Source organism: Macadamia integrifolia, chromosome 10 (assembly GCF_013358625.1).
Source record: "Macadamia integrifolia cultivar HAES 741 chromosome 10, SCU_Mint_v3, whole genome shotgun sequence".
Taxonomy (NCBI): Eukaryota; Viridiplantae; Streptophyta; class Magnoliopsida; order Proteales; family Proteaceae; genus Macadamia; species Macadamia integrifolia.
Window position 1 is genome coordinate 32,328,995 of NC_056566.1, and position 27,245 is coordinate 32,356,239.

A 27,245-nucleotide genomic window follows, 5' to 3' on the forward strand; every position below is an offset into this window, starting at 1 on the left:
GATCTGACCACAACCTCCTCTTCATATTGGATGTCTTGTGGAAGCAGAGCAACGATGGCTGGAAGATCAATGAGACCCTTACCCCTTACTGCAAGAAGATAACAGTGCTAGAGAGCTTGCTATGGAACTCCATTTCAAAATCCTCAGGTTCCGAAACAGAAACAGAGACAGATATGGTGAACTTGGTGGGTCCCCTTTCTTTCTTCGAAAAATTCGCTTTTTTCCACAAATTCACACAGTGCCACAAAGCTAGCTAGCATAAATTCAAACTTTCCCTTCAAAAAGATCCCTTTGTTCCACGAATAATTGTGAGATGGTGATCACTTTCCTGCAGGAAGAGAACCCGGCCTTAAAGAGCTTCTCTAATCAGTAATGGTACACAGCTTACAGCCTTGGTTATGGAGCCTAAGGTCCACAATTGACAATTCCATCACCTGGCCCTTATTTCAAACTTGTGGGACTCACTTTTCACAGCAAGGAAGAAGAAATGATGTTGCAGAGCAGAGCATGTGATGACAGACGCGGCAAGATGGTCAAAAAAGTTCATTAAACAGTAAATAAACTTAGCCTATATGCCAAATGCCTATCAGCCTATGTAGGAAATCACGGAAGAAGCCATCATTCCAAGAATCCAAATAACCCAAAAGCAAATCCCTCCTCACCAGTTACCATCACTCTATCAGTTCTAAGATTCTCCAATCTCCATTTTCCTTTCTCTTTGAAGTTTGGTAGTTTTGAAGCTCTGCTGAAACAGTAAAACAGAGAAATGCAGGCTTGTGGAAGACTAGTATGGTCGTTCACCGTTGTGTTTGAGCTTATGTCGCTGTTAACCTTACTAAACCTGAAGCCTGTCCAAAGCCTGAGCCCACCTACTTTATGCCGCAGCCTATGCGGAGGGATACCCATAAACTACCCATTCGGTGTGGACGATGGTTGCGGTGCGCCACATTACCGGAAAATGATGAATTGCAGCGGCGATCTGTTCCTAATCACTCCGTCAGGCTCCTACAAAGTCCGATCAATCGATTACGACAAGCAGACGATGGTGATCTTCGATCCAGCGATGTCCACGTGTACAACGCTTCAGCCCCACCACGACTTCATCATGACGGAGATCCAGTCGGTGGTAATGCCACCCTCGTCGGATACCGTTTTTGCTCTCCTAAATTGCTCTATCGATTCCCCTGTTCTCAACCACTACAGCAACCTCTGTTTCAACTTCTCTGGCCACTCCTGTGATGAGCTTTACAGTGCTTGTACTTCTTTCCGAATCTTCCAACAGTTCCATTCTCTTAGCCCTCCTTCCCCTGTCACTATAACCCCCAATCCCTTCCTCTCTAACTTATCATCTCCTCCTCCTCCTTCTTCTTCAATCTCCCTCAATCCTCCTCCTCCCTGTTGCTTCACGGGTTACGATACAGTGAAGCTTATGAGTATGAACATACTGGACTGTACGCATTATACGACCGTGTACGATACGGACAATCTCAAGGGTGTAGGGCCACTGGACTGGTCTTATGGGATGAAGCTCACCTATACTGTCCCCAATGTCGGCTGTGACCGTTGCCAGAACACCGGTGGCACTTGCGGCTTTGATACAGAGACAGAAGGGATGCTTTGCATATGCTCAACCTCTTCTAACTCTACCAGAGATTGTGGCAACGCCTGTAAGTTCTTTTCCAGTTTCACTTCTCTGCACCGTACACCATTACTTTGTTATGCCCTGCATGATAACATTTCTGTTTGTGTTCGTTCCTGTCACGGATTAGGTATCGGTATCGATACCGATCCGGATGCATATCGATCACTTTTCCCTTGTTTTAAAAAAATATCTTCTTTATTACTGTTTTACAAAACAATAATGATAACCAAAACAATAATGATAACCAGTCCAGAGTCACTCCAGATCGGTCAGGTATCGATATCAGTTTTAACAATGATATTGCCAATACAATACTGATTCTTGAAACAATGATTTTTGTATTTCTAGGTATTGATGAGCAGGTAGTCAATTTAATGGACAAAGCAGTAATTTCATGTTTGTTAAAAATAAAAGAAGAAAGAACTCTACCCAGCTGTACAACTACATGCCTTGGCCATGGGGGTGCAAAAATACTATGATGCTCTGTGTTAAATATGCTTTCTTGTGCCCTTCTATTGGCATGTGCACTAGCATGTAGTGTCAATAGGGGAGCATTCTCTTGCCCAAAAATAAAACATCTCTCATGTAACTTCAATTACAACTACATCCACAACCACCACTACCACTGCTGACACACCAGCACCTCTCCAGCCCTAACACCACACCACCCACTCCCACTTCCTCCACCACCACTACCTCCACTAATTTTTTAGGTATTTAATGATATTTTTGTAAAATTTTAAAAGTTATACAAACAAGAAGTACTGCACATTACAAACAACTTCCTATCTGTATCTTTACCCAGAACTTAAAATTACTGTGTTACCCAATGAATTTTTTGGTCCAGAATTTTAACCCAGAAATAGAAATACCAAAAGTCATTTATAGAATAGAAACAGGAGCTCGAAACAGAAGTGTAATCATGTGAGGCATTAGATTCCGTTTTTCTTTTTCATTCTGTTTTCTCTTCTTTCTTATCCATTTCTCGCATCGATCTCCTTTATCCCTGGGACATCTTCATTATCGTTTTGAACTTTAAACAGATCGGGGAAAAGAAAAAGTTCCGAAAACTGGTAAGATTTTTTTCTTGTCCTTTACCTTTTCATTTTTTAAGGACTTAAATAAGATTTTTTTTCTTAACCTTGTTTATCAGTGGGAGGAGGCAACATGAGCGCAGGCGGAAACTGGGGGCCTAAACAAACTCCATTGACGATATTCCAACTGCTTATTTTGGCGTTCGGAGCACTGTTTAACATGAACTTATGGCATGTCTATGTGGTGTAATTTAAAACGTTTAATGGATTATTTCTCTCTGTGTTACTTGGAAATTATTCATCATTGGTACAGAAGGTGACCAAAATTGATTAACTTTAGTATTGGTTGATAATTTGTCTATAGATAAGTGTAGTTTGTTCCAGTGTTTAACCTATGCTTGTGTTACAAAAGATGAGAGAACCTCAAAGCTACATTTGGTATCATTCCCATTCCCATTCCCATTCCCGTTCCCATAATGAAACCTGAAACCAATCTGGTTAGTTTACTACCAGCCATTTTCTATCAAAAATGAAAATTTTGATCAAACATTCTCTCATGTAACGTGAAAAACAACAAAACTGATCCAAAAAACGCATCTTACCTTTAATTTTAATAAAAAGAGGGAGAGGGATAGGCATACCACCCATTTGCAATGAACTAATGGTGTAACCATAGTTAGCAAAAATGGGGACGAAAAAAAAAGAAAAGAAATGGACGGTACAGGTTTTAACAGTAAAATTTTTCGAATGATACGGCCAAATAAGGGTAAAAAAAACTGATAAAAATCGAAAAAAGGATGGTATGGGTTTTAAATGTGTAGATTTTAAACAAACGGGACTAAAAAAACGATAGTGTACTCATATAAATTAGGGAATTATTATATGAATATCTGCATCTACTGTTCAAAACAGCTACAATATCTAACATTAATGCCTATACATCACATATCTCATTATAAGTTTTAAGACATATCATTGAATATCATCCAACATAAATTCTAAATTCATACACCACACATGCCCAAAGTCTTATTGAGCAATCTGTTTAGGTTATGGTGTTGTTCATTATTGTCAATATAGTCAACACACTCTTGAAGTGATATATGTTCAGTTTGAGTTAAGAGTCATCACTTGAGAAATATTTTTCAACAAATACGTCAGTTTATAGCTCAATTTCGAAGTCTGTGAATTGAATTTGAGTTAAAAGTAATCATAAAAAATATAGTCCATTGCGCCAGCTTCAAGCTGGTAAAAGAATCAGGTCAATCAGAGTTCGGGAAAGAGATATATAGTCAATTAAGTAGACATTATGTTCAAAAATCAAGTCTTAAAAAACGTGTTTTAAACATGTTTAGAATGGGAATGCTTAAAGTTTGCTTTTTTTAAGTATATTTGGGAAACATACAGCAAAACGTGTTTTAAACAGTAAAAAACAGAAACGCGTTTAAAACTCCACGTTTTTGCTAACAATGGGTTGAACTAATAGCAGGAGCATGGGACAATATCATACAAGAAGGGTAAGGGTCATTTCAAAGGAAAAGAGAAAAACACAAGGCAATAACTTACAGTAAGTAGTGTGCCCAACCAACAACAACCAAAGCTTATCCCAACTTAATAGGGTTGTACATGAAAGTTCCAAATAAGGGCAAACACAAAAAGATTGATTGGTTATGACTAATTATAATAAAGTGTCAATTGTCCATAACACACCACTGTTGATCAACCATATACTTATTACAACAGACTATAATAAAGTACCGACTATAACATCCCATAAATCCAAGAATATTGCTTTCAATTTATTTGATTCATCTCTTAAGTTGAGAAACCTTAAAAATATGGCATCAAACTTTTCCCCTAAATAAAAAGAAAATGTTTTCTATGGAGGCTGTGCCTAGACACATAGAAGACAAAATACCTACCCTACCCCTTATGAAACGCAACAATGCATGCCCCATCAAGTCTTCTATGCACGATTCCATTGGCCCCTATGCTGAGGTAAGAGCCACTCTCAGACAGAAAACTCTCCCCTACAAGAATTCAGGGAAAAAACTCCCTGAACAACCAAGGTAGGATACTCTCTCTCACACACACATATAAATGACTTATCTGTGACTTCTATGCATAGAGCCATTCTGCAACAACTCATTGGTGTGCTCCTCTATAGTACTTGCTTAGAGAATCCTCTCCGAAGAAATTTTTGTGGTAGAGTTGAACATTTAGGGCAAAACAGCCCTTCCTCTTATGTGATTGGGTGGGGCACAAATCTTAAACAAGCTAGATCTGCTGTGGGAGATTGAGGGGGGGCACAAATCTCGAGTACACGAAGTCGGCCTCATCGTTTACCCCACACCCCCACCCCCCTCCCCCAAAAAAAAAAAAGAGATAAGCGAATGCATATTACTAGTGGAGTGTATGTATATGGGATATATAGTTAAATAAAATAATAAAATAAAAAAGGGAAAGCGTTGTCCACACTGCCAATGCGGGAGGAATCTCTCCCACCACACCAATGGGGAGAATCAGTACAAGCATAACCTAATTACATAGAAATTTAAAAGGAAAATGAAAACCTAAGAGGGTGATGGATCTACTAATAGATTCAGATCCATGCTCCCTCAAGTCCCGCTGAGATATGACAGTGAATCTACAGGGGAACACAATAGGGCACTCTTTGCACCTGAAGCATGAGCTCTATGGTGGGAGGAAATCTACGAGCACGGTGGACCATGTTTCAGCTCCCAGCAGCAGCTGGAATAGTTGCTGGCTTTGCATCTTCAACTTTCTCATGCTCTTTGTTAAGCATCTGAAATCAAAATCCCCACATTTCAAAATCATGATTGCAGTACCAAGGAAATAATATCATAAAATAGCATACAAACTCCTGTGCTATAAATATAAAGGTAGTACTTTATCAACTTATAACGAGGGTTGACTCATAAAGCGTGTTATGAAATTGAACTTACCACTCGACATAGAAAACAAAAGTGTGTTAGCAAAAAGGTGGCAAAGGATACTGACATCTATGTTTAAATTTAGCCCATATGCCATGTGGTCAGTTGCTAATGCTGAACTGTAGATTTTAGAAAAAGGATCTTTTTATAGACACCCCTCAAGGTGACAAATAATATGTAAACCTTAACGTTTATGCCCTTCAGTATGACACATAATTTTTTTTCAAAAATAATAGTGTCATTTTACATGTATACAAGAAAAAAAGTGCATGAAAATGACATCTTTCGATAATGACATAATGATGTCAATTCCAAATTATTTTTGAAAACATTTTTATACCCCTATCTTAAATGATTTTAGGGAATAAGATAAGGGGCAGTTAAAAGGTGACAAGTTCTAAATACACCTATAGAGGTATCATTCAAACACTCCCTTAGAAAAAAGAGAAGCAAATTACCTTGTTATTTATCAGGTTATGGAGAGCAATTACACTCCGGATGAGAGAAGATAGATAAATAACCAACATCATGTCATTTGTTTTCACTGCAAATACAAAGTAAAAGAAAGTAAGCTCCAAATTACCAGCCAGACTAGCCAAAGGTTCACAATACAGAGGAAAGTAAATAGCCTCTTTCCTCACCTGCAAAAGCCTTGATTAACTCAGCCACATTGAGATTCGGAATAAGGTTGAATACATCCTAACAAAGGAGGATATCAACAAGAATACAACATTAAAAAGAATGAGACACCAGAACAGTAAGCTCAACTCCAAGCAAGAATACCAGAATAAGACGGAAAAACAAAAGAAAATTTATCAAAACCCTTAACAGTAGCATATTACTTCAATTTTGCTTTAAAGGAAGTCCACAATCAGATATTTACTGTAGCACATAGAGTATATATATGGTGCATCAAAGGACAATCATCCCCCGGGCCTCCCACCAAAGTACCAGACAAAAAACAAACAGAACCTCACTCACTCCCCCCCGCCCCCCCCCACAAAAAAAAAAAAAAAAAACCCCACCCACACACAGCAAGAAAGGCCACTACCTACAAGAGCACTACATAATTGGACTATGCCCCACAAAAGAAATCCCTATTTAGGTAAATAGAAAGCTAGAGAATTGGTTGACAGCATCCTCCACCATAAAGTGTTCAACCACAGACAAGGACCAGGAGTTCCTGACGATACAACAAACATAATATTTTTCCTAAAGATGCGCATCACAAACCTCAGGCATTGTAAGTTATCTGATTCCGCACAAGATCCTCCTCCTGATTCAACATCATTACTTAGTTCAGATCTAAGTGGTTCCTAAGGCATCTTAACTCATTGCACATTCTGGAATGATCTATGCCAACTTCATTCTAAATGGAGCTCTACTGCTTCGAAAGTAGTGGCTAAGAATTGTTGTCAGCTTCATGTTTCAACTCAATTCATGTTCAATTTGTGGTACGCAATTCACAGCTTGAATAGTTAACTAGACCCTGATTCAGTAGTAGCAATGCATTGAAGGAGTGATATGATTTATTAAATTTAGTTAAACAATGAGCAGGTGATCCAGATTCGAGGCTGAACCAGCTTGACCCTTTGAGCAATCTAGACTGAGATGAACTGGGTCTAATTGGGTTTTTGGGTCCAGGAGGATAATTTAGCTTGCTTATTTATTTAAATTTTTATTTGGATTTATTTTTCAGTTTTCTATTTAGTTTTAATAGGCTAATTAGTGGTAAGAGTTTGATTTCATTACAAGATAGATCTTCTTTCAATTTCAGTTTTAAACTGTAATTAGAGACTTTAAAGTTGTTTACAAATAAAAGGTTGTAATAAGACGAAATGCAAGTTTGAGACTCTGAATGAAAATTGAGTTGGTTGTTGCCAACTGGTGAATGTGTGGTTGTGTTGCTCCCTCTTTTCTCTGCCTCTTCCATTCTTCTTCTCCTCTTATTTCTCCTCCATTGCTGTTACTGTTCCCTTTCTTTTCCCTGCCAGCATTCTATTTTATTTCAGTTCTGTAACTAACAATACTTGCAGCCCCATAATTAGGTATTGATCTCTATGGATTTTCTATTCATCACTAATGTAAGGGTATTGAGAGATCAATAACCCCCAATGATGTTCCCCAAAGCTCCAATTAGACTAAGCACAATAACCACAAAATCTGGAAATCAGATTGGGAACCAAAACCCTAACTAGGGCAGAATGGAGGGAGACATGCAGTTGGATGTAGGGAGACCTGCAGTTGGATCTTCCAAGTGATGCGAAACCTGAAATCAGAATTGGTTCGCTTATGGACTCATTCAATAGTGAAATAGCCAAGTATCAGGAATAATGGCAGTTCTGCAAAAAACTTGAAATTTCTAATAAAGGGTGGCAGAATTGTAATTACTGGAAACCAAGCTAATAATTGGAAAATAGTGAATGGGAGTAATGTGAGATGGAGGGGTATTCCTGGAAAGATGGGTAAACTGATGCTTAAAATAAAAAGTAGGTAAAGGGAAGGATAATAGAGGAATAAACAGAATTTTAGGGTAAATATCACTCACGATAGAAACAGGTCTTCTTCCCAGGGAACAAAACAGAGCAGGCAATGGGGAGAAGCTTCAGTTCGAGATGGCCTTCCAACTGGACCTCGGCTTGGCCTCTTCAAAAGGAAGGGCACGGCAGCACCTATTCTCTGAGTCCAGCTCCACCTTGACAGCCCAGGTCTGACATGTATCGAACCTGCCAATGGGCTTGGTGACGGCAAAACTCAGATCCAGGTCTGGTTTGGATTTCTTCACAGCAACACCAAGCATTGCAGGAGATGCTCTTGGGTTTGTGTCGCCTAGGCACAGGCTACCTTCGACCCAAATCTCAGGGTCACTCGATGGGAGAACAAACTCTAGTGAAGCTTCCTTTCGGCTCTGGTAGTATCGCCCAGAACGGGGTATGGGAAAAAAATCAGAAAAATAAGGAAGATGAAGAAGAAGAAGAAATAAAGAAGAAGTAGGAGAATGAAAGGGAAGAGAGGAGAAAACTTCAAAAAGGGAGGAAAAGGAAATCGGCAGCCATGGGTCACACCCAAAATCTCAATCAAGTTTTAATTCTCCAAAATCTGAATTCTTCAGTCGGTTACATCAATATAAAGGCAAGCAAAGTGTAATAATGGAAGCTAAATATATTGGAAACTACCTAAATACCAACTGAAATAAAATCTCCTACTAAACATGACCACACCCTACACTAATAATTAAGGAAACAAAAATCACTAAATTATTCCCAAAATTTCCCACACCTAACTGCATCAACTCTTCCGGTCTTAAAAGAACTCGACTCTGTCGATTTAGGTCGAGCTCCCAAGATACCCTTGTAAATCATTGGTCGATGAGGTGGCACATATTTCGAAGCAAATGACGGGAACATAATTCCAAGAGGAGGGAGAGTAGATTGACGTGTCACTGGAGCAATAATCAGTCGACATGGCGTATCTAATATTGTGTGTGGCATCATTAAATACGAACGACCTCCTTTCTTCACCTTGATGGTGTTCCGTACACCATCATAGAGAATGCCTGCATGTCATTGCCAAGGTCGCCCTAGAAGAATATCACAATGCACCACTAAGGTGACCAAGCAAGATACATGGTACTATAACAGCCCAAACTGTAGATGTACACGAACAACTTTAGTGGCCTCTTCTTGAGCTGTGGGTCCAAAACCATGCACATGAATCTTCTTGAACAGTTGCTTCTGTGGAAGGTTGTGTGCTCGAACAAATTCAGCAGAGATGAAGTTTGCTTCTACCCCAATATCAACAATTGTATGAACATCAACAGGTTTGGAACTGTGCAATAGAGCACCCTTTTTTTCTAAAGAGAGGAGCCTTGTCAACTAATCTGTTTGAGAAGGATGTAAGACTAGTGGAATGAGCTTCTACATCATCATCATCATCATCATATAGTCAATATCATCTTTCTCGAGGGGATAAGGATGCAAATCACTCTTCTCTATCAGTTGCTTCTCTGCTGCATTCACAAGACGAGTCCTATTGGGACACTTGTTGGAATAGCGACCCTTCTCGCCACAACTATGGCATCTAATAGTCTTAACCCAATCACTATCCATGTTGAACTCTGACCTTTTTTCTTCAACTCTTCGAGCTTCAGGATTTTTTTCCTCCATATGTGGTGTAGGTTTATAAACTGGAGGAATCTTTAGCACACTTTTACAGTAAATAGACTTCTCTTCAGTTGTCTTGGCATGAGCTGACGCCACATCAATGGACTTGAAATCAGTGTTAACTAATTCAAGTTAGATCTCAGTACTTGGCCCACCAATGTATCGCATCACCCATTGCTGGTCTGTTTCCTGAAGTCGACACCTTGAAGATAGTTTGTGGAATTCGAGGGTGTAGGTATCCACATCCTTGTTGCCTTGTTGCAAATTAAGCAATTTATGGAACATCACCTTCTCATAATTAAGAGAAACAAATTTATCAGACAGAATCTGCTTCATGACCTCCCAATTGGTAATGGGTCCAAGTATTCTGACAAACTTTGCATGCAGTACAACATCCCACCATGAACATGCATACCCGATAAACTTGGTGAGGATGAGTTCACACATCTTCTCGTCTAGAAGAGATTTATAAGCAAATTCTCTCCACTTTGGTAAGTCGATCAAGGAATTCTTCAGGTCCCTTTTCACCATTGAACTCTGGAACTTCAACTTTGAAGCCATAATCTCTATCAGAAAATTGCTGGGTAACATCCTAAGGGACAATGGGATTAAGTTGTTGCCTATGAAATATATCCTCGATCTGTATGGTTTGAATTGAGGAGGTAGTGTAGAGGATCCTTCTTCAACTCTCTTGTCGGACTTCTTCATAATAGCAATCATCTCTTCTATAAACTTGTCAAACTTGGCTTCAATTCTCTCAAGCCTTGCATTAGTATTCTATTGATTCTCACACAGTACCCGTTGACCCTCAGTTAACTCACGATAAAATTTTTGTAGCTCGGCATTGGTGATGTGACCTGTCATGATTAGGATATTGCAGGAGATTTGCTCTGATACCACTTGATTCGGGTCCGATTTCAGTCTTTGGAACCCGGATCCGCATCACCAAGTTTATCTTGAACAGTGAATAGTAATTCCTTTTGTCTTTGACCCACTTAGTCTACCTAACACCCCCTTGAAATTTCTAGTTATTTACCAAACTGTTGCTAACTTTTAAAACTTGAGTTATGTTGATTGGCTGGACCCATAAGCGATCCGAACCAGGTTTTCAAACCCTGGATCCACATCAGCATGATAATAATTTCCATCTTCATACTCTTGCTATTTGTAATATATGAATTCACTCAGTTTCGTACTTTCATTCATTATATCGGTTTGTCAAAAAGAAAGATTTTAGGATCTTACAAAGGTATTAATTTCCACTATCAATCCCATCATATGTAGACATGCAGCTGGGAATTTCATTTTTTTGATTTTGTTGCAATACTCCATATCTTGCTTTCGCATCTGATATAATGGTGGTCTAGTTTCCTTTGGGTTCCAGCCCATTAGGTCCAAATATCTGGCTCACACAACTTGGCCATGATTTGAAGCATGATTAACAAAATGGTCCTCTCAATTGCCATAGTTCATCTCTTTGAATAAATTATTCAACTATCCAATGATAACACCCCTAATCATTATTGTCGTTATCCTCATAGCTGTACTGCTCGAAAGATAGTTCATTTAACTTTTGTTCCTCCCTGACTTTGTGTTCAATGATTCACAAAGCAGCCAAAGTGAACATCTAAATTACCAAATGAACAATGTATTCATTGGTATTTTGGAGATGGGGTATACCATGTTCAGTTGGCATGTATTTGATGATTAAATAATTTTTGGGGAACTAGACAACAACAATAACAACAACAACAACCAAAGCCTAATCCTAACTTAATGGGGTCGGCTACATGAAAGTTCCAAGCAAGGACGAAGCCAAGGATCCATGCAATAAAAAAGATTGACTGGTTATGGCTGATTATAATAAAGTGCCGGTTGTCTACCTGACACACCAGACTATAATAAGGTAACAGCCGTAACATCCCATAAATCCAAGAATATTGCTTTCAGTTTATTGGATTCATCTCTTAAGTTGAGAAACCTTAAAAATATGAATATGGCACCTAACTTCCCTAGTACTTTGCCCAATTGTAAAAGTGTATGTTGAGTGTCTGTGAGAGAGAGCGAGAGGCTTAAACAAGTTAAACCCTAGGAGAAGAATATTCCAGATGTTAAAATGCAATAACTACAACTAAAGAAGAAATGTACCTCTTCACCCCACCACTCAAAAAAAATAAAAAAAAGGAGAGCTGTACCTGTAGATGGTACAGAATCTCATGATTTAAGGGGATTTTTCCATCAACAACAAGATCGAGATAGGCACGTATCTCTCGGAGTCGTGCATCCAGTCCCTTCAAAGCTGCAAGTTTGCCTGTAACCTGTAGTAAACAAGGACCTGAATTTATTAATTTGTTTAAAAAAAATGACATATATATATATATAAACTAATGCCTCTCATTTCCTTCTTGTCCTTCCCAAATTAGATGAAAGAAAAGCATTCAAAATTTATATCTATAAGGATAACAACCATAACTCAACAATTGTGGGGAAAGAAAAATAGAAAGAGTAAGAACCTCTGTTGCAAGGGTGCTAATTGTTGTATCCTTGACATCCCTGAGCAAATGCTCCACTCCTATTTAATAGTGAGAAAGTATTTAGAAACACAAATGTGAAAGAACAAAAAAGACGGGAACACAAAATTTTCAAATATTTTTTGAGATTTTTTTTTGGGGGGGGGGGGGGGGGGGTGTGGTTGGTGAGGGAGGGAGCCCAATAAAGGCATGGAAGTGTGGACTCATGGCATACCAATTTCCTCTACTTCATGAGCAGCAATTTCAGAAGGAACATGCACAAAAACCTTCTGGCTTTTCTGAGTCGCATTCTGAATAACCAAGCAGAAGCTCAGCTCTCAATAATAAACAGTATAATGAAGCAGCATGCACGCAAAGAAAAAAATCCACCAGTCAACTTGTAATTTTTAACCAAGCAGAAGCTCAGCTCTCAATATAAACAGTGTATTGAAGCAGCATGCATGCAAAAAAAAAAGAATCCACCAGTCAACTTGTAATTTTTATTCCACTCCTTGACGTCAGTTTCTAGACAACTATATTGACTAATATTAAAGCTCAGTAGTATAACATAAAGAAAAAATAATACTACGACTAAACAAGAAATTTTGACTTTACTCACTTCCTTAACCTCTTCAACTGCATAGTAAGCTTTGGTGGGTATTCCCAGTTCCTTTGGTTGGACATCAATAATTACCAAGAGAGGATTTGGAACATAGCTACAATATCACAATCAAGAACGAAATAAGAGAAAAATGAATTACCAGTCTCAAAATTCAAATTGTCGACTGAATGATACAAAATACCGAAGGAAGTTTCCTATGTTATTCCAACAGTACTAAAATTTAGATGCATCATGAAGGACCAAAAAGACGACAGTTGGATACAAGGCCTCAGCACTTGAACATCACATGCATACATCAGAAGGTTCTTCTTTTCCACTTTGCTATTAATTAATCCCTCCATTCATAACAAATGTCCTACCTCAACAAAAAAGTAATAATAATAGCAATAATAATAAATAAATAAATAGATAGACAACTAAAAAACAAAAACAATAAAGGGTACATCATGACAAATCTCAAATAGAATTTTTTTTTTAAAATACTATAAGTTACATTCCATTTTTTTCTAAGATTGTTAAGAAGGATACATCAGATATGAATGCATTTGAATGAACTCAAAGGATATCATAAACACGTGGCAATATGAGGAATTGGCCATGTTCATGAAGACCAATTGTAAAGACTCAACGGAGAATACAGTGCAAGTTTAAGGTTTTAAAAGAACAAGGGAAAACAGCAGAAAACTATGTTTAAGAACTAAAAGTCATGAGCTCTTACGAGTTAATATGGCCCTCAATAGAGTGGAATAGAAAAGGCTGACTTGTGTGCTCAGACCAGATCAAGTAATCAGGTTAACAGTTAGTCACATTCAGTTGAGTTGAGAATTGAAATTTGTAGATCTCTCTTCGGGTTTTGCAGCCGGGAGGTGGAGAGTGTAGTGCAAAAAACAGAAAAAGGAGAGTTTTTCTTCTATTCTGTAACATTCAAATGACGATGTTGTTAGAATATTTGTATTAAGGGTACATTAGGAACTGTCTCGTGGTTTTTTTTTTTTTTTGGTGAATAAATAATTCATTACCAAGAAGAGCAAAAAAAGAACATACAGCCCTTTGGAAAAAAAGAGGGGGGGGGTGGGGGAGGAAGAGAGAAGGCCTTGCTCATAAGGGGACATTCCTGACAATGGAGCTAGGCAGCTCCCAAGAATGAACAATATGACAGTTTCTAATAGATGGAATACAAGAGGAGGACATCCGAGAGATTTTAACTTTGACATCGAAGGAAATGGAACAACAAATCTTATCCTGAGAGCGGGTTTCTTTCCATCCAGATCTGATTGATGTTGCACAAAAGGCGAGCTTTCCCACCAGGTCACAAATAGTCTTGCCATGGAAGTTCTTGTCCATCCATATCCATTCTCTACGAAAAGGGAGGATTCTTCTACTGACCGCCAACATTTAGCTAGAATCATTTTCCACATGGATTTGGAGATCGAGCAATTGAAGAAAAGGTGGTCAACAGATTCCGACTCATTCCCACATAGGATACACATCAAATCAACTGAGATGCCTTTATGGATGAGGAAACTATGCATAGGTAATGAGTTGGTGAATACTCTCCAAGCCGTGAAACTACGTCAGGGAATGTGATGTGGAAACCAAATAAGCTTGTGCCAAGGGGTGGTTGGACCATGGACTCTGACAAAATCCCAAGCAACCTTGGAAGAGAAAATATTGGATGAAGAGGGCAGCCAAATAATAGAATCATGTCTTTGCCTCTGGGAGTCGGAGATGACTAGCAAGGAGTTCCAAATATGAGCAAGCTGACGCGAGGGGAGAGCTGGGGGAGCCCAAGTACCAGCAGATATAATATCTGCAACCAAGGCGAGCTTGGACAGACTAGAGGAATAAATGTTCTGGGCACTAATAGCATGGTAGAGGACCCCTCTGGGATGCCAAGGATCAAGCAATAGATAAGTAGATAACCCATTTCCGACTTGGGAAGTCCTTCCTGAGGAGGCTCAAGTACACACACTTGACCCATATAATGTCCTTTTTGGATATAATCTTCCAAGCTAACTTGATTCCAGCAGAGTTCACCTCTTTGATCCTTCTTAGGCCCAAGCCTCCTTCCTTTTTCGGAAGGCAAATAGCAACTCAGCTAGCAGGGTGAAGGAATTTTAAACACTCACTTCCTTTCCACAAGAAGGAAGCAAAAATGGACTCAAGCTTGGAGGTGATGGATTCCAACAAACCAAAAATAACCGACCAATAAATGTAAGAAGCTTGGAGAACTGATCTGATGAGCTCTAATCGACCCGCAAACGATAGAAGCCTTCCTTTCCTGGCCAGGACGAGAGGGAGCCCCAAATATTTTATCGGTAACTGACCCAAGCAGAAGCCCGTTTGACCAACGATGGCTGCTTTGGCAGTTTCAATGATCCCAGCTAGAAAAATAAGGGCTTATCCGGATTGATACGGAGGCTAGATAAAGAAGCAAAGTGGTTCACGCAAATCATAATGTTCTACACAAAAGATCATCAAATCATCAGCAAATGCTAGGTGAGTAAGCTTGATAGCTTTACATTTGGGGATGGCAGAGATCAGATTCTAATTAGTGGCCACTTGCAAACTTCTAGAAAGAACCTCCATGGCCAAGCAAAAGATGTAAGGTGATAGAGGGCAGCCCTGCCGAATCCCCGTAGAGGAGGCGAAGAACCCCATCGGATTCCCATTGACCAACACTGAGAAGCGGGAAGCAACAATACAGTGATAAATCCAGTTAGTGAAGACTGGGGGGAATCCCATGGAATTAAGGACCATGATGATGTAATCCCATCTCAAAGAGCCAAAGGCCTTATAAATGTCCATCTTTATAAGGGCAGCCAGGGAGTGAGCTTTTCTATCAAATCCTCTAACAATCGCGTGGCATAGGAGGATATTGTCACTAATGCTTTTTCCCGGAATGAAGGCCAATTGATTGTTACTAACAAGAGAGCCCACCACTTGCTCAATCCTATTAGCCAGGATCTTAGCAATGAACTTGCAGAGGAGGTTACATAAGGAGATTGGCCGGAAGTCATTCATAGCCTCAACTCCCTCTTTCTTTGGGATGAGACAGAGGAATGTGTGGCTGATCCCTTTAATCTGGCTTGGATTGAAGAAGAAGCTTCTGATTGCCTTAATCAAATCATCCTTAATCAGATCCCAAGAGGAAGAGAAAAATCCCATACTAAATCCATCAGAGACTAGGGATTTATTGGCCTTATGAGAGTGAATGGCAACAATAATCTCCTCATCTGTGGGAATGGCCATCAACACAAAAACCATGGAGGCAGAGATGGACTTGTTCAAGAGACCATCCGGAATTGGGGGGGGGGGCATGACTAATGGAGGGCTTGAATAGGTTCTCAAAATGATCCACTGCTACCTTCTTAATCTCATCCACTCTGTGAACCAGGTTCCCCCCCACCCCCAATAACAATCAATTGGGTGATGGAGTTGAGGTTGTTTCTGGTTTTGACAGATCTATGCAAGTAAGCTGTATTGGAATCACCAAGCTCCAACCAATTGATTCTGGATTTGTCTAAAAAAACTCTCTTCTTGGGCTAGCAGAGAAGATAGGGTAACCGCTTCAATCTTTTCTTCCTCAGCTAGAGAGGGGTTGAGATGATCAGTCTGACGTAGAATCTGGATGGAGGAGAGCCTGTCCCTGCAAGCAATAACTTGAGAAGAAATATTCCAGAAGGAGTTAGTGTTCCAGGCTTTAAGAGCATCCTTGACATTTCTTAGCTTTCTAGCCAGGGCTAGGAGGGGAGTGGAGAAGGCTTGGACAGGCTTTCGCCAAGCTTCTTTGACAATATTGGGATAGTACGGATGGGAGGTCCACAAATCAAAAAATTTGAAGGGTTTGGGGCCAAAGGAGGTGTAAGGCTGGATAATGATGGAGATGGGGCTATGGTCGGATACATTCGGGGCTTCAAAAGAAGCATGGGAGGAAGGGAAAGCAGTGAGCCAAGCTTCATTCACTAGGAATCTATCAAGCTTACAAGCAATCCAGGACTGGCCAGACCTTTTATTATTCCATGAGAACTTTATTCCCAACCATCAAAGATCATCCACAGCAATATCAGAAATGCATGCATTTAGGCCTCCCCCACCTTGTTTCTCATGACTGAATCATACCACATTGAAGACACCACAAATCCCCTAGGGATGGGAGCTAATCCAGTTGGCAATAAGCCTAAGACCATCCCACAAAGAATCCCTGTCAGCCCTCCCGTTAAAGGCACAGATTGGGTTAAGGAAAAAGGTTAAGCTATGGGTTATGTCTGTGATAGAAAGATGAAGGAATTGCAGGGAAGAAGCTAAAAGGAAGACCAAAAGTTTGGACTTATCCCAAAAGAAGCAAATGCGTTAGGGTGGGAAGAATGGTTAGACAAGGATTCCTAGTCAGGGCGATGGCGGCAGCAATTTTGGATAAAGAAGACTCTTTGATGTGCGTTTCAATCAGACAACAGGAGGATCTAAGCTCCTTGATGAAGGATTTCACCGCCGCATGCTTAGACAGGGGATTTAGACCCCTGGAGGAGCCAATAGAACCAGGGGCAGGGCGGGACCTTTTTCTCTTCTGGTAGGATCAAGGAGCAAGGGAAGGAGTGGCAGGACTACTGAATACTGGGTTTGGCCTTGGCTGAAGGAGGCTTCATGGTTTTGGAGATATGCAGAGCCACGAACTAGGAAGATTTTGCAGGTTTGGCAACAGAGGAAGGTCCTTCGGGCAGAGAACCTGACGAGTTACCTCATGGGTCAAAACAGGATCCGAAGCTAAGTCCATAGCGGATGGGCATAGCGCATCCGGGCTTAAACTCAAGGATTGGGCCTAGTCAGGGTCAACAACGTAGTGGGCTAGAAGGGATGAAGAGTTGGCGGGCTTAATAGGCCCAAAAAAAGTGGGTTGGATCAGAAATCAAGGCCCAGAGGAAACTCGACTCATCCAATGGCAAAGACGTGGGCGATGAGGTGGCAAGGGCTCGTGGAACAAGAGGGGCTATAACAAGGGAACTTTCGAAAGGAGATGGTCCACTTTGAAGCGAAGGGTTCTTTTGAGACTGTAACGGCGAAGGTATCTAAGAGGCAGACAACACCTCAGTCAAAGTGTCTCGTTAGATTCTGAGGAAGTCTCCTCATCTGCCAAGGTAGAGGCGTTCGACGAGGCCTCGTCAGTGGAAGAAGAGCCGCCAGCATCATCTGCCGTACCCTCCGAAGTTTAGTTGCCGCTGGGGGGAAGTCAGGATGTCGTCATCATCCGTACCTACAATAATCAATGGGACATCAAGGTTGTCAGAGGAGTTCTCCAGCACGACAAACCTGTTTTGCCCAACAGGTAATGGGGTATGGTTGACCTGAGGATCTCCGGTGGCCGTTGCAACATGACCGACAGCGGTGGGGCAAGAGGCATTTCTCCTTCGGATTCTGCCTCTATTTCTTGCCGTCGAGCAGAGAGGAGTTAGGGGGCCAGGCTCAGGCTCCGTCATTAGCAAGTGATCTCTTTGATGGAAGGGCCCAATAGGATTAATATGCTGGACGAGAGGCTTAAGAGGGCAGGTACTTGTGTTGTGACCAAAGATTTGGCAGTTGATACATTACGGTGGCTTCCAATCGAGTGGACAGCCTGTTGAAAAGAAAACTCATCCCCATCCTGGATGGTTATGGAGGAAGGAAGAACATCGGCTGCTGTGACTCCAATGCAAATCCTCGCATAGGCAAGATGATCCTTCCTCATGATGCGAATATCAGAGCAGAGAGGAGTTCCCAGCACAGACCCGATCGCACTTAACCCCTCAGAGCACCAGAAGTGCAAGGGGAGCTCTGGTAGGGAAACCCAGATGGGAATAGTGGAGAAATTGACACGATTCAAAAGCAATTACCGATGCCAGGGGCAGAGAAAAATAGTGGCTCTTCCAACAAGCCAGGGCCCTCCCTCCAAACATCTCAAGCGATCCTGCTCCTCTAAGAAGCGAAACAAGAAGAACCAATGGTCAAGAAGAAAAGTATTGACAGTTCCGGAAGGGCATCATTGCTTCAATAGGGAGAGTTTCACAATGTGGAATGGAGGGTACTTGCCTAGAAAGTGACCAACTAGGGAGTTGCTCCACTGGGAAGCCTCAGAATCGAGCAATCCCTTTGGGCAGACGGAAACACTGGATTCTCCAAGAGTGATTGGGGAAATAGAATGGAGATGAAGGCTCTCAAATAGGGGACGAGGTCGGGCGTTTGAAATGAGAGTTCCAGGGAACTCCCAAAGGAGGGGAAAGATGGGTTGGAGGGGGAAGAAGTAGAGGGGGAGACGCTGGGATAGGCAGCGAGGGGGTGAGGAACCCCAGCAAGGGGGGAGGTCATGTTGTCTCAGACCATCAAGCTCCTTCCGGGGGGTGGGGCAAGTTAGAAAGTTGATTTCCTAAGAATTGTCTTATGTTCAGTTGTCCTTATATGTAATTTCTTTTATTTCCCTTATATCCTTTTCACCTCCCTTCGGGAGGAATATGTAATTCCCTAAAACAATATAATATTTGAATCTAATATTGGTGAGATGAGTAAGTGCTCATTAACATTTTGCTGATTTGCTCTCACAGCCTCTTCTCTCCTTCTTCTCTCTTCCTCTCTTCCTCTCTTCCTCTCTTCCATCTTCTTCCCTCATCTCTAACCTAAGTACTTCTTATTTCTAACTTGGTATCAGAGCTATACAAAGGTTTGAGAGTGGATTAATCTTCCTTGTTCCATTCTTTAAGTCTCTCTTGGAACCCTAAACGAAAGAGGGGTCCATTAGAGGCTATGCTAAGTAAGAAAGTATACAAGAAAGCCTGATGGAGTTGTAGAAACAAGTTGAAGGCACTTGGAGGGAAATTTGAAGGCCACCAGAACATTACCACCTCTCCCTGGTTCAATTTCCTTTTTCTCTCTCATCCATGCTGGGTTGGGAGAGTGGAATAGCTCACAAGAATCGCCCAGGGATCTATATTTGACTCCCCAAGCCTCGCTCCCTTATTTTGTGTGCTGTTGAAGCACTACTCCATTTCCTATTTGCTGCCAGGTATTGCCAGTTTCTGGTTTTTCAGATTATATAGTCTGAAATGGATGGTATAGTATGTATTGGTTGTGTTTGCTAGATGTTCTCTCTCCTATGATGCTTGTGTGTGGTTGCTAGATGAAGCTCCATTGTTGAAGTGGTTTTTTATTGGCTTTGCATCAAGAGTCTATGGTTTACTAGCTTGCTGTTTTATTGAGTTCCGAGAAGAAGGCTTTTTTTTTTTTTTTTTTTTTTTTTTTTTGGGGGGGGGGGGGGGGGGGTGGGGGGGTTCCCCCCTTGGATTGTGTTTTTTAGGGGCATCCTTACATTGTCTGATCTCATGGAACCTCTAAAAGCTACATCAGGTGGGTCGAGTACTACCAACCCCAGTTTGATTGTCTTCGACAATCCTAACACTCAGATTTATCTTGTGAAGTTGGATAGTACCAACTACTTGGATTGGTCACATTCTGTGAAGCTATCCTTGCGGAGTAGAGGGAAGCTAAGCTATGTTACTGGGGCTATCAAGGTTCCCGCTGTCGTAGACCCAGGGTACTGGAAATGGGAAACTGCAAACTCCACTGACATGACTTGGCTATTTTTCTCTATGAAACCTGAGATAGGTATGAGATTTATAAGGAAGGAAACTGCCAAGGATATTTGGGATAGTGTCTTTAGGACCTATGACAGGGTAGGTGACTGTGAAGCTCTACCAACTTCTTCAGTAGGCACTCTCCATGAAGCATGGGACTAAGTCCATTTATGACTACTATAATACTATTATAGGACTCTGGGAGTAGGATCATTACCAATATCTTCATTTGACCAATCCTAATGATGAAGCCAACGTCTATAGATCTCTTGAAAAAGAGCATTTTGAGCAAACCCCTACCTACACTTAATGAATGAGGTGTATAGCTACCTCCTGAGTAAGGAAACTAGGAGAGGTGCCATGGATTCTACACCTTCACTTGAGCGCTCTACTCTTTCCTCTACTACTCACAGAGAATGGTGTGAAGGCGACCGAGGTTAGGGCCATCCCATAGAGATGACAGGGATAGACGACAATGTGATCATTGTGGGAAACCTAGCCACACTTGAGAGGTGATGGGTACTTAATGGCCGTCCTAGTATACGAGGTGGATCTATTGGCACACCTGGTGTCTGCAAAGGAGGGGCTACAGCCCATTCTATTATGACAATGACTGATACTAGAGGCCCCGCAACGACAGATACCAACTCCTCCTCTAGGGATGATATTGCAGTGCTTCGTCGGTTCATGTCTCAGTTTGATAGCCTGTCCACCTCACAAGATGCCTCAACTTTTACTATGCATGTCACCACCTTTGCACCTTCCACAGCTCAGTTGTGGGTCATCGACTCTAGTGCCACTGACCACATGAATGGTACTTCCCATTACTATGACTCCTACTCCATTTGCCCTGGTAAGGATAAGGTCCGAGTAGCTGATGGTACTTTCTCTTTATCTCTAGTAAAGACAGTATTCTCATTACCTCTTCCATTTCACTTGCTTCTGTTCTACATATCCCTAACCTTATCTTGAACCTATTGTCTGTGTGCACTTTAACTAAAACCTTGAATTGTTGCATCACATTTTTTCCTTCTCATTACCTTTTTCGGGATTTGGGGACGAAGATGATTATTGGCAGTGGACATGAGGAGGGCGGCCTATACAGTCTTGAGCCGTAGTTACCTTTTTTTCCTACACCATAGTCCTATGCATGTAGCCGTAGTGATGCTAGCTCTACAGACTCTGTGATGCTTTGGCATCAGTGCTTGGGACATCCATCTTTTGTTATTATGAGGAAACAATTACCTTATTAGTTTACATCTTTTTCTTTTACTCATGTATTTTATTGTGAACCATGTACTTTTGCTAAACATTGTCGTTCATCTTATCCCTATCATGGTAATAGATTTGTTGTTCCTTTTTATATTGTGCATGCTAATGTCTAGGGACCTTATCCAACTACCTCCCTATTTGGCCATCGCTATTTTGTTTCTTTTGTGAATGATTTTTCTCGTTGTACTTAGACCATTCTTATGAAGTATAAGAGTGATTTTTATGATGCCTTCAAAAACTTCCATCAAATGGTCCATACCCAGTTTGAAAACAGGATCGAAATTGTTTGGTCTTATAAAGGGAGGGGGGAGTACATGTATGGTGATCTACAAGACTTTTTTACTGACAATGGTATTATCCACTAGCTTGTTTGTGTTGATACACCCCAATAGAATGGGGTAGCTAAGAGGACAAATCCCCATTTGTTAGAAGTTGGTAGAAGTCTTTTATTTAGTATGCATGATCCTAAAACCTTTTGGTCAGAAGCTGTTCTTGCTGCGGCTTTCCTCATCAATCACATGCCTACCAAAATTCTTGGATCTCAAAACCCAAATGCACTCATATCTCCTCGGTCTTCTGCTTTTATTCTTCCTCCCAAGGTGTTTGGTTGTGTTTGTTATGTGCATGTTAACAAATCCTCCTGCACCAAACTCGATCCCAAGGGTCTAAAATGCCTCTTCCTTGGGTATTCTTCCACCACCAAAGGTAACAAGTGTTATCACCCTTCATCTCGCAGGGAATTTCTTTCCAAAGATGTCACCTTTCTTGAGTCTATCCCATTACTTTGCACCTCATTAGCATCCTCTTCAAGGGAGAGAATGGAAATGAAAGTGAGAAGGTTGTTGATGCCATTCCACTTCTTACCCCATAGCCTCTTACTCTTTTTTTCCTTTGATATTGGTAAATATAAAGAGGTGGATGATGTTGCTACTGTGGATGAACATTATATAGAGAAGGCACCTATTATTGTGTACACAAGGATAAAGAAGACCTGCCAAGAGTCCTCTTTGAATCCACATCCTGAACTTCCCCTTCCTCAGTCAGCCCCCTTCCTATTGCTGTTCGTAAGGGTAAGAGAGCTTGTACCAATCCTATAGCCCAGTTTGTTTCCTATGATACTCTCTCTCCTACAGGTGTTGCTTTTACAGTTACTCTTTATTCTGCTTCCATTCCCAAAATTGTTACTAAGGCTATGTCAGACCCTAAGTGGAAACAAGCCATGTCAGAGGAAATGATGGCTCTTGAGAAGAACCGTACCTGGAAACCAGTTGACCTTCCCAGGGGAAGAATCCCAGTTGGATGCAAAATTGCAGATGGGTCTATACGATCAAGTACCAATCAGATGTTGCTATTGAGAGGTACAAGGCAAGATTGGTGGCCAAAGGGTATAGTCAGGTATACGAACTTGATTATCAGGAGACCTTTGCTCTTGTGGCCAAACATAACTCTATAAGAGTTCTTTTATCTGTGGCAACAAATAGAGATTGACCCTTATATCAGTTAGATGTGAAGAATGAAGAATGCCTTCCTCCATGGAGATTTACAGGAAGTGTATATGTTGCCCCCTCTTGGCTTCAAGTTTCTGGCAGCCGATGGTAAGGTGTCTCCTAAAATAAGGCACTTTATGGTCTGAAGTAGTCACCAACAGCTTGGTTTAAGGGGTTCAGACAGGCCATTCTGAAAAATGGATATTCCCAGAGTCAAGCAAACCACACATTATTTACCTGGAAAGGTAATGGCACCATCACAACACTGATTGTGTATGTTGATGATATTGTGGTAACTGGAGATGATAATGAGGAAATAACTAGACTGAAATATTTCTTAGGTATTGAAGTGTTAAGGTCTAAGAAGGAAATCAACGTATGCCAAAGAAAAATTTTTCTAGATTTGTTGAAGGAAACAGGAATGCTGGGTTGTAAACCGGTAAGTCTCCTATTGAGCAGAATCATAAGTTAGGAGAGGATTGTAGCCCTTCCCTTGTTGATGCAGAGATACCAGAGGCTAAGAGGGAAGCTGATTTATCTGTCTTTGACTCACCCAGACATTTCTTCTACAATGGGAGTTGTGAGCCAGTTTATGCATGCACCCAACAGTGGGCACTTGGATGTTGTCTACCGTATCCTCAGATACTTGAAGTTATCTCCAGAAAAAGGACTTTTGCATATCAAGAACAATCACTTAAGGATTGAAGGCTATTGTGATGTTGATTGTGCTGAATCCATTTCTGATAGGAGATCTACATCTGGTTATTGCACATTTGTGGGTGGTAACCTGGTCACATGGAGAAATAAGAAACAACGGGTTGTAGCTAGATCCAGTGCAAAGGCTGAGAACAGAGCAATGGCTCATGCTGTGTCTGAGCTCACTTGGCTGCATCGGCTGGTTCTCAAGTTGGGGTATGACATTGAAGGACCTATGAGACTCTATTGTGACAACAAAGCAATAGCAATTAGCATTGCTCACAACCCAGTACAATATGATAGAACAAAGCATATTGAAGTAGAGCGGCATTTCATCGAGGAGAAGATTGATTCCAGTAATATCTGCACACCCTTTGTGAGGACAGATGATCAATTGGCAGACATCTTCACCAAAGGACTCATTCCTCACCAGTTCAATACCCTCTTACACAAGCTGGGAATGTATGACATTTATTCTCCAGCTTGAGGGTGAGTGTTAGTATATTTGTAGTAAGGGTACATTAGGAACTATCTTATGTTAAGTTGTCCTTATATGTAATTTCCTTTATTTTCCTTTCACCTCCCTTAGGGAGGAATATGTAATTCCCTAAAACAATATTTGAATCTAATAATGGTGAGATGAGCAAGTGCTCATTCACGTTTTGCTCTCACCGCCTCTTCTCTTTCTCTCATCTTCTCTCCTTCTTCTCTTCCATCTTCGTCCCTCATCTCTAACCTTAGTACTTCTTATTTCTACCTGATGTATGCCATGCACAAAACTCCCACATTGCTACTAAAAGTAATAATGTGGTATAAGCATATTGGATAAAAAACTGGTACGCACATCCATGTCCTGCCATATCATTGAGGTGCATGCCGACGTTCGATGATGCATCGCTTTGGATAATGATGTGTACAAAGCTTCAGTTGATAATCATCGATGTTATGGCGAGTTCAAAATAGGAGACAGGTGATGATTACTATCAACCATGAGAGGTTCCAAAAAGGATCCAAACTCAACCCAACAAAAAAGGGTCCCTACAAGGTGCGGAATAGAGTAGGGACCTAATGCTTATGTGATGGAGTTTCCAGATCAATGTTTTCAACGTGGCTGATCTTTAGCTTTATGTAGGGCATCATTTGGATGACACAAATTCCGAATAGATGCTGCAGTTGCCCAAACTCAAGCCACTCACTGTTGATGTTATTGAAGAGGTGTTGGATGACACCTACAAGACTATACGTCATGGTACACATAACCATGCATTCCTTGTCAAATGGAAAGGCCTCCCAAGACACGACACTTAGATCCACGCTGATGATTTCAACAAGTAACTTGTCGCAAAACTTTTAACGCATATTAGAGCCCAGTTCGGGTCGGCCAGAGGGCACAGGCGGCAGACCCAAGGCCTCCAACCGAAGCCGAACTGGAACGCCAAAATTTGGAGCTACGCCTCCAGCAACTTTGTGAGAAGGTAGATGGTCTCAAGAAGCTGAAACGAGGTGAGAGAAAAGGCCCTTATGTTGAATAAAGCTCCAAGTAGGGGGCGTCCAAGTTCTATAGCACAAGGGGCAGAAGACAGACATTTTAGGTCGGGGATCTGGTCCTAAGGAAAGCTTTTATTGTCTCTGACCTGATAAGTGCTGACAAGCTAAGCCCAAACTAGGAGGGACCATACATAGTCTCTAAAGTGGTTCGGCCCGGCACATACTGCTTGCAGGCTTAGGGGGTAAGGCCATACCCAGAGCATAGAATGCAAAAAACCTCCAGAAATTCTTACAATAATCCCCCATGCAGAGCACCTCACGATGAGCAACTTATGGTCGTAGCGGTTTCTTTTTAAACTTTATTCTACTTTTAAAGTCTCTGTTTCTTTTCAATTTTCAACAATTCACATTTCAGTCCAACTAATAAAAGTTTCATTCAATCTCTGTAGTGTGACATCCAGATGCATTCTAATAAAGAAGATCACTTATGTTCTTAGCATACTCTCCCATAATTAGATGCACCGATCCTCGGCTTGACACTGCAAGACCTTACGTTCGAAGGCACACAAGTTCGAGCATCGGCTCGGCACTGCAAGACCTTTCATTCTAAGGCACACGAGTCCAAGCCTCCGCTCGGCACTGTAAGACCTTTCATTCTAAGGCACATGAGTCCAAGCCTCCGCTCGGCACTACAAGACCTTAGGTCCTAAGGCAAACAAGTCTAAGCCTCGAGCGAGAGATGAACAAAAAGTTTGAATTTTGAGTGGGAATAACAAAGTGCAAGTAAACGCTCGGTGTCTTCACGCTCCCCAAACCCTCTCGCTCCAGAAACCCTAATAAGAGAACTCTCAACAAAGGTTGCCTCTTAGAGCAGGCTGGGCTTGTCCCCCCTCTCCTCTCCTTTCGCATTCTCCCCCTCTCTTCTCTTCTCTTCTCTTCCAAATCCCTCTCTCCCTCCTCTGCTCTTCATTGCATCTCCCCTACCCTCTGCCTACGTCCTCTTCTTCTCAGTCCCTCTTCCTCCTCTCTCCCTCTCCCTTCGCCTTCTCCCCCTCTTTTCTCCTATTCTCCCTCCCTCCTCCACCTCTCTTCTTCTCTTGCCCTCTCTGCTCCCTCCTCGACTCCCTTTCCCTTCTTCACCCGAACTTGCTAGCATCGATCACTGGAGCGGGGCTAGAGGTCAGCTATCTCGATTGGTGTCGAGGCTGCTGCTGCAACCACTTAGCTCGTCTTCCCGCTGGCTGCCTATCCTTTGGGCCTGTTGATGACTTGGTGCTGACCCCTTCTAGGCTAGCTGCTTCTCGGTCACAGTCCCACCAGGCTTGCTGCCCTTTGGACACCTCTCCCGCCAGGCCTGCTATCCAACCTTCCAATTGGACTTCAGGCTCGTTTTATCTGTCTATTGGCTTGTTTTCTCCTCCGGTTCTACCTCTCGGTTAGCTACTTGCCATGCCTGCAGCCCTTTTGGATGCCACTCAAGCTAGGCCTATTGTCTTGTTGGTCGTCTCCCCTTTCGGATGTCGGGCTCACTTGGTCTATCCACCTACTCGCAGATTCGGCCTTCACCCTTGTTGTTTGCCTGCTCGGGTGTCTGACGGCAACTAGGAACCTGCCTTTTGGTCCTTTGGATTGCCTCTTCGACATTAGCCCAATGTGCTATTCTCGGTCGGCAGCCACTCCGTCGTTACCCTCAGAACGGCCAACGCCTTTCTGCAATGGAGACTCCCCCTATTACGCCAGTTGTCCGCATGGCCGAGGCCCTCCGTAAGGCCAAAGCTC

At 41.7% G+C, this 27,245-nt stretch overlaps 2 protein-coding genes across 3 annotated transcripts in view; one reads left to right on the forward strand and one right to left on the reverse strand.

Moving 5' to 3' along the window:
- Nucleotides 1–350: 350 nt before the first annotated feature.
- LOC122090706 lies at nt 351–3,068 on the forward strand. 2 transcript variants are annotated; one of them, XM_042660385.1, is made up of 3 exons: nt 351–1,667; nt 2,686–2,715; nt 2,796–3,068. In XM_042660385.1, the coding sequence occupies exons 1-3, from the start codon at nt 767–769 to the stop codon at nt 2,924–2,926; spliced, it is 1,062 nt and encodes a 353-aa protein (XP_042516319.1). In that variant the 5' UTR covers nt 351–766; the 3' UTR covers nt 2,927–3,068. The 2 variants fall into 2 exon arrangements, with proteins under 2 accessions (XP_042516319.1, XP_042516320.1); XM_042660386.1 differs by lacking the exon at nt 2,686–2,715 and having other exon boundaries at nt 359–1,667.
- A 1,994-nt stretch (nt 3,069–5,062) lies between these two features.
- Nucleotides 5,063–27,245, reverse strand: part of LOC122091609 (26S proteasome non-ATPase regulatory subunit 7 homolog A-like) — a 36,085-nt gene continuing 13,902 nt past the window's right edge. The window contains exons 4-10 of the mRNA XM_042661625.1: nt 12,923–13,019; nt 12,539–12,614; nt 12,307–12,365; nt 11,989–12,111; nt 6,272–6,329; nt 6,089–6,174; nt 5,063–5,482 (exon numbers count right to left, since the gene is read on the reverse strand). Of these exons, the coding sequence (XP_042517559.1) occupies nt 5,411–5,482; nt 6,089–6,174; nt 6,272–6,329; nt 11,989–12,111; nt 12,307–12,365; nt 12,539–12,614; nt 12,923–13,019 (571 nt within the window). The 3' untranslated portion in view covers nt 5,063–5,410. The remainder of the gene's footprint in view (nt 5,483–6,088; nt 6,175–6,271; nt 6,330–11,988; nt 12,112–12,306; nt 12,366–12,538; nt 12,615–12,922; nt 13,020–27,245) is intronic.